The following is a 7,749-nucleotide window of genomic DNA, read 5'->3' on the forward strand; positions in this document are numbered from 1 at the left end:
CCTTCCTGTAGAGCAGCTGCCAGTTATTTGTTCTTGTCCACCACCATTCAGAGCTGGCCTAGATACTACAGCAGTAAAATTACTGGACTTTGACAAGTTAGCATGAATACTACTGAGCTTTTACTGACATTGGTGCAGTGCTGTCAAGCTTTAGAAAAAACACCAGTGTGGATAACGCCTGAGGCAATGTCTTTCATCAAACCATGTAGAAGCCTCCCACACTGGTAGAACAGGAATGTGGACAAAACTTCTGGGAAATAGAAAAGCAGGAATGGTACTGTTTTGGGAAGTTAACGAGTTGTAAATTCTGCAGTCTTCACATTTCATTAAGAAAAATCATATACATAACAAGTCATACATACCAAAAATGTATAGCAGAAACAAAAGTACTGTCCATAAGCATTTGATAACTGATTGCTTTAAATCATGTTTGCTTTCCACCAGCTTAAACATATTTTTAAGGAGTATGCCATAATATCCCACCACGGTAATACCCCTCTGCAACTTCATACCACTTTTCTCTCAAACTGAGACCAAAGACCTCAGTTTAAAAAAAAACAACAAATTTAGGGTACTAGAAAGCAGCATCTGCATAAGATACACCTCAGTGCAGTGTATATACAGAACTTAGGCAGACAAGGTTCTTTTGGCAAATGATATCTTTTATTAGACCAACTCAAATAGTTGGAAAAATTCTTCTTTGCAAGCTTTCGGGTACAAACACTCTTCAAGCAGCCTGATGAAGGGTATTTGTATCTGAAAGCTTGCAAACAAGAATTTCTCCAACTATTTGAGTTGGTCTAAAGACAAGGTTCTTTTGGTAAATTTGATATCTTTTATTAGACTAACATGGCTACAACCTATACCCCTGTATACAGTACATACACTTTTACTAAACCAAATTACCCAGGTAAGCAGTTTCCTCTAAGTCAACAGAACTGCTTGCAGAATTTGACTCACACACAGACCTAATATTAATGTGCCTTGGATTTCTTGGCTGCTTGTGTTCCTTTATGATAGTGAGAAATAATCTGAACTAGGATGAAGCAATTAATAAATTGGAAGAACAAGCCTGCCGACCAGATAAGTAAAAAGGTGTTGTTTCCTTTAAACTCCAGGAAGTAGGCAGGAGCCAGCCACAGTGCCTGTCCAATAAACCACAGAAGGAGAAGCAGTACACCCCGATGCCAGGACATCCCGATAACAGGCATGACGAGTGGCAGCAGGCACAAGTACCAAAGGAAATACTGGGATGTGCACACTTTGTTAAAACTCACAAAGATGCCAGTGTGCAGGAAGAAACAGAAGGCCAAGTCTTTGTAATAGACCAAGGACACCACTAGAAGCAAGAGCAGCTGTGGCAGAAAAGCGGCGAGACCGAGGGCAAAACTCCATTCGCTCTCTGCAGTCAGGTACAACATGTAGAAATAGGGGGAGAAGTTATGCCGAATATCCCTTCTGGTCAAGTGGTAGAGGTAGGCATGCTCCAGAAACTCCCAACCATACAGGAAGTAGCATGCAAGGCCCAAGGCAGCAAAGGTACCGCCAGCCACCGCCCCAAAAAGCAACACATCCGGGCTCAGCAGCCTGAAGAAAAGCTGCCCAAAGTAGTTCGCAAAGCCAGGCTTGGATGCATTCCATGGGACGGTCTCCATTGGCCCTCTGCCACAGCCCAGGTGCAGGGCGATGGGCAGGGCGTAAGTCACCGGGTAGATTTTCATGTGCACAGAAAGGCCATAAAACATGGCAGCTTTTGCGATGTCTCTTCTCTCCAAGTATAACACAGTGACCAGCACAAGTACGGTGACCAGGGACTCCGCGTTACCCCTGCTGGACACAGCCATGGGCAGCGGGTTGAGCAGCCAGAGGGCGCAGTAGCCGCAGGCGGCGCCAGGCTCCAGCCCCCGCAGGCGGAGGATGCGCTCCATCAGGCAGGCGGCCACCACGTCGCCGCTGACGAAGAGCAGCTTGCCACAGAGCTCTGAGAGCCAGATATTGGGGATGAGCAGCCAGGCCAGCAGCGGGGTGTAGCGGTAGGTGGCCCGGCGGTAGGGTGAGTGCCCCGTGGCCACGTGCCGGGCCGCGTCTGTGAACACCTGGTAGTCAACGTCCGTGTACTTCACCGCCAGGGCCTCGTCCTGGTACCTCCCGTAGACCACCAGCCCCAGGCGCAGCAGTGCCGCAACTCCCACCACCATTGCTCGCCAATGGCGCACTGCCATGGTGCTGCCTGAGCTGCACCTGCGGAGGGAGGGAAGCTGCTGAGTCCGGGCATAAGGGGCAGCTGCTCGCCCTTCAGAGCCAGCTGAAGTCCACGCAGGGCTGCCCTGCACCCACCACACTGCCACTGAGGGGGGCAGGGGGCGGCACATGCGCACACGGACAGGGAGAGGCGGTGACGTAGCCGCGGTGGCGCGAACGTTCGGAGCAGCTGCCCGGTGAGGGGGCGGGGGAAGAGAGGCCGGTACCTGCGTGGAGGGGCCAGCGGCCGCTTCCGCGATCGTTGCGTCACAGGGGGGCGCGGCCTTGCCGCGCGCGCGCGCGCCGTGGTACTGCGCATGCGCCCGGATTCATCGGCTCTTCACCTCCTTCCGCCCCTTGCCTGGTAAAGTTCCAGGCGCGCTTCTCGGCAGTTGGCGGGGGCTCTCCTTGCGCGGGCGGCTGCCGCTTTTCCACGTCATTAAACGTCACACAGTCATGACATCCATTAAAACGTAATTAAAGGTACCAAAAATAAAATAAAAGGAAATAAAGGCAAAAACCACACAAACAAGCAAAAAGTCCGGCTTTCCCTGTGGTCCCATGTATTGGGGCTGTCTGTTTGGGGAGCCTGGGTAGAGCCCTAACTTGGAGGCCCTGGGCAGGCATTACACGTATGGCACACTTCCCTGGTGGAGGGTGCCATCCATGTGATGGGGGGGTGGTGCTGAGCCCTTACCACACCACTGACTGGCCAGTTGCACAATCACATTTTGAGGGGCCGCAGGCGAAAGGAAGGAGCAGGCTGTCAAAGTGCCTGTCTTGCTATAAAAGAGCCAGCCAGCTCTGAAGCCATTTTAAAATTATTATTATTAATATATTTCGTGTTCCCGGTTGAATCCAGCAAACCAGTTTCAAATCCCATGAAGCAAGCAGAATGGAGTCATTCCAAAAACCGTATGGGTTGAGCAGGCCGAACTCAATCGTTCGAAACGCTGCGAAACACGGCACCACCGCCGGCAGGCAGCCTCCGTCCCAGCCGCTCACCCTGGGACTTAAGATACTCTCAGATCCATTGGCAGGCATCCATGCAGGCCCAAGCCTGGAGGTCTTGGGATTCGGATGTCCCCAGTTAATCTATGCCCATAAGAGACATTAACTATACAGGATTAGGCTGGCCATGTTAAAGGACAGTCCGGTTGTCCTCTGCCCTCTATTGATACGAAACAGGACACCTTTATGTCCTCTATTTTTCTCTAGAAAATAGACATTTTCTCTTTATGTCCTCTATTTTTCTCTTGAAGAGAAAAATAGGGCACATAAAGGTGTCTGGTTTTGTATCAATAGAGGACAGAGTACCAGAAAACCAGAATGTCCTCTATGATGGTCACTTTATGCATGATAGTAGTCCAAAGCCAGTGCTTGGAAAGTTGTGACAGCCCCACAGCTGGTTTCCATCCCTGGGGTCCAGCAGGACAGGCTGCTTCGCTCCCTGGTCTCGTACTGCTGAAACTCATCGCCACTGGAGAGGAGGTGGAGGCAAATAGTGCAGCTGGGTTTGCAAAGGGCCTGGATAAATTTATAGTGATCTATACATTAATGGTTGTTGAACAGAACGGTTGGAGATGTTTCCTCCGGCATCTCTAACTCAATACATAGTGGATGCCAGGGAAGAGGGGATGGATCATATCCATACAATGATCTCTCTGGATAGTGTCCACTTCGGGCTATTTGACCATAGGGTTAACAGGGTCTCAACACCCATGGAGCAAAGGTTAGACTCCCCCTGTTATTAGGGATTATTAGATATATGTCACTCGATTTTGGGGGACAACTGAAGAGGAAACAGGGACAGGAATGAAGTCACCGGTTGAAAACGAGTGCACCAAATGGTGTGTACTTTGGATACTGGGTTAGATGGACAATTGGTGTGACCCGATATGGCACTTATTGGGTGTGTCCAGACAAGCGCAGATGTGCAGTATGTAGTACTGCAGAACCACCTGCAGCTTCACACACCGCACATGTAGGTGTTCCCCGCAAGGCTACTTTGCAGTGTAGGGTTTTTTTTGACCCTGAGAGAACCCAGGATCAAAAAAACCCCATGCTAGAAAAAAGCAGGGAGGCACACATGGTGGCAGTGTATGCCACACAAAACCAGAGTCTGGCTGGCTGGGACCACACTCCGTCTGGTGGACAGGTTTCCTGCTGCAGGAGCACCCTGGCTGCAGCTCCCAGGGCCATCACAGTTGCTGGCTCCAGGTTCCCCTACCCCACCCAGGGTAATCTGCTGCATGCTAGAGCATGTGTGGCATGGACATTCGCCAGGGCTAAGTAACAGCAGCACAAGGTGTGCCACTGCTACTTGTCCCTAGGGAAACAAGCCTTTCTGCTCATCTGGATGTGCCCCTTATATTCTTATGCAGGGGATGTAGTTAGTCATGTTAGTCTGAAGTCAAATAGAAAACAGGGGAGATTTGCTCCTTCTGGACTAAGCAAAGTAGATGAACTGAGCATCAATTCACAAAAGCTTGTGCTAGATGTGTGCACATATTTTACACATGCACACGCATTTGCATGTATATATGTATGTGTACATATATCTACTTTGCTTAGTCTAGAAGGTGCAAATCTACCCTAGTTCCATCTTTTATTGGACCAACTGTGTGCTGGGAAGAGCTGTTGGATGAGCTTTTGGGCATCTGGTGTCTTCCCTCAGGCCTCAAAGGCTTGTGAGGGCAATGGCCCCAGTTACCTGGCAAAATCTGATCCCATAACACTAAGTTTTTCTGCATTAATACATATTTTTCTTCTTAATTTGGGTCTCGGTTGCACACTGACTACCGTGCTTGGGCCTTGGCAGCTTCAGAAGTGTAGATCCCACCCTTTGTGCTGTGTTTGGGATTAGAACTGGGTGATTTTTTCCTTTTTAACAAAGAGTTTGTTCTTCAAAACGGTGGTGTTGGTTGGCCCCAAGCTCATTATGGGTTTATGCTGAGTTCTCAAAATAGTTTCAACTGAGGGGAAAAGGTCAAAAAACCAAACCAAACCCGGGCGAGGAGCAAGGCTAAATTTACAAAACTGTTAGAGAAAGGCTCCCATTTTATCTAAAAACTCTATGATTTGAGGGGGGGGGTTGTACTTACCAGAGTGTAGGGGCCAGGTTCAATTGACTCTTTTGCACGGAGGGTATTTGAATGTATGTCTCTTGACTATCAGGAAAGTAGCGCTAGGCAGTAGGGTATTCTGTAGGGTATGGTTGTGTGCTTAGATGTGGGGGTGCATGCTCTCAAGCTCCTGTTGCTGTTCGACTTTGCTTAAATGGATAGTCAGGAATCAGAGTTCTACCTCTCAGGGAGTGTCCTAACCAGGAAGCTAGACCAGTGGTCTCCAAAGTGGGGTGCGCACACTCCAGGGGGTTTGCAAGACAATTCATTCGGATGCGGGAAGTAAATATTAGAACTTCTATTTATATTTATTTTTTATCTAAAAAAATAAGAAAGAAATTAAGCTTTACTAATATTTAATATACAGATTGACACTGGTGCCCTCACTCGGTCTGTATGTCAGACGGTCATGTGTCACGTACGGTATGCGAGGTTTCCTGAGGGAACACTGGGAGTTCCACATATATTGGGGGGGTGTACTCAAAAATTTTTTACTTATAGGGCTGTGCAATCAAAAAAGTTTGGAGACTACTGAGCTAGACAGCCAATTTTTCTTTCTCTGCCTCTGGCTCAATGAATATTTAAATATTTTGTGCAAAGTGGAATAGCTCCAACAGGAAGCAAGAAGAGAACTCCATTTCCTAATAATGTCTAGCTTGGGAGTCCTGGTCCCTGTTCCACTAATTGTACAAGTATTTATGACTGCTAATGCTTGGCTTATTTTATTTCAGCCACTGATTCATAAAACAGCAAACTTAAGGGGGTTAATATCTAAAGAAATGGTTATAAAATCAGAGAGCCCAGAGGCAATGGATGATTGGGCACCTATTATTCTGGAGGTGGTGTTGGGCTGTCATAGATGTTGTAGCATATTTTGCTTCTCACCTGAAGCTTCTATTCATTCATTTATATATCAATATTTGGACATGCATGCTTAATTCTCAGTTATATAACATTTCTCTTCAATAATATTCTATGTGTGTTGCTACGTGATGCAGGTCACATGACATTTAACATTCCAGACACAGGATCTAGTTGGAGGCATTAATTAATAGCACACAGATCTTGAAGCATTCCTTCCTAGTCCCATATGGATACCTTGCTATGGACTATAGCTTGCTATGTAGGGCTGGGAAATGGGAGATATGATTTCAAACCCATTTGGCAGAGGAGGGGACTCCCTCTCCCTTATACTGGTTAAATACCCTAACTACCAGACTACTGGAAAAAAGAGAGACCAACTCCTCCCCTGGTGGTTTTATGTACTTAAACAAGTCATTTCATTTGCTTTTATTATTAATGTCTGACAAGAAAATGTTTTGTTTGGGACGTTTTGTTCAAGGCCAAATGAAATTTCATTCTGGTGAGAAAAGAAAGACAAACAGACAAACAATATATTCTCAGTGTTAGTTTGAATCTGAACCAGTTTTTTCACACATCCATATTTGTTATTTTCTTCTGTGTATTCTAAAATCAGTATAATACACCATGAAGTAGTCTTTTAGGTGGATTACCTATCCATCCCATGAGTGTGTGTGCATAATGTTTGGAGGAGGCATTGTGGAGATGTCCAAGATGGGAGTGAAGAGGCACTCTTTAAAAATTGCCTTCTCTAATACATATAAATTTCACTTGGACTTCTCTTATTTCTTGTCAGCTGAAGATCAATTTCTAACAGATATGCTATATCTACCAAATGCTACTGCCTCCCACCTCAAATTAAAATGGAAATGATTGGCACAGCAAGCTATACAAGTATTTCTTCAGTGTAAAAAACACAGACATCTCTTATTTTTAAAGATGGATAAAGAATACTTCCCAGGATATGTCTTTGTATCATATTTATAGTATTCTTTTGTTCAGAGGCTTGTCCAAGGTCACAAAAATCCAACTCTGTCTGTTGCACAAAACTGTTATCAAAGTAAGTAAAACTTGGACACAGCAGACTGGCACAAAATGGTTTAAGTTAACAGCACTGTAATAAAGGGTCTTCAAAACATCTGCTAAAATGTTGGCATAGCACCCAGCTTAAAAATTATAGCAATGGGAGGAAAGGCTTATATTAGCTGTAGTGTGTTTTAATTTTTTTTTTAATGGGATGAGTTTCTTAATACTTTTTACACGATGATTATTCAAGAATCACTGAAAGGAATGGCAAGCTGCTGGACCTCAAAGAACAGGCTTTATCATCAGATCTGTTACTCCTATCATCATTTTGGATCTAACAGGACATTGTCCTGATCCTGAAACGTATCCTGACCAGATTGGCTAGAGAGGGAAATGGAGGATGACATAATTTCCGCTGGCTTTGGCTACATCCTGAACAACATCTTGGGTTCCTTCTGTCATCCCCTCCCTCACATGTCATTTTCATTCTATACCT

At 46.0% G+C, this 7,749-nt stretch overlaps 1 protein-coding gene across 1 annotated transcript; it reads right to left on the bottom strand.

The window, feature by feature from the left end:
- Nucleotides 1-810: 810 nt before the first annotated feature.
- On the bottom strand, nt 811-2,255 carry PIGM (phosphatidylinositol glycan anchor biosynthesis class M). The gene has a single exon (XM_019527545.1). The coding sequence runs from the start codon at nt 2,220-2,222 to the stop codon at nt 975-977; it is 1,248 nt and encodes a 415-aa protein (XP_019383090.1). The 5' UTR covers nt 2,223-2,255; the 3' UTR covers nt 811-974.
- Nucleotides 2,256-7,749: the final 5,494 nt, after the last annotated feature.

Source organism: Gavialis gangeticus, unplaced genomic scaffold (assembly GCF_001723915.1).
Source record: "Gavialis gangeticus isolate Ggan-Ray unplaced genomic scaffold, GavGan_comp1, whole genome shotgun sequence".
In the NCBI taxonomy this organism is placed as follows: Eukaryota; Metazoa; Chordata; order Crocodylia; family Gavialidae; genus Gavialis; species Gavialis gangeticus.

Excerpts from the sequence above, each read along its gene's own strand:
- PIGM (XM_019527545.1), bottom strand. The coding sequence starts at position 2,222 with ATGGCAGTGCGCCATTGGCGAGCAATGGTGGTGGGAGTTGCGGCACTG.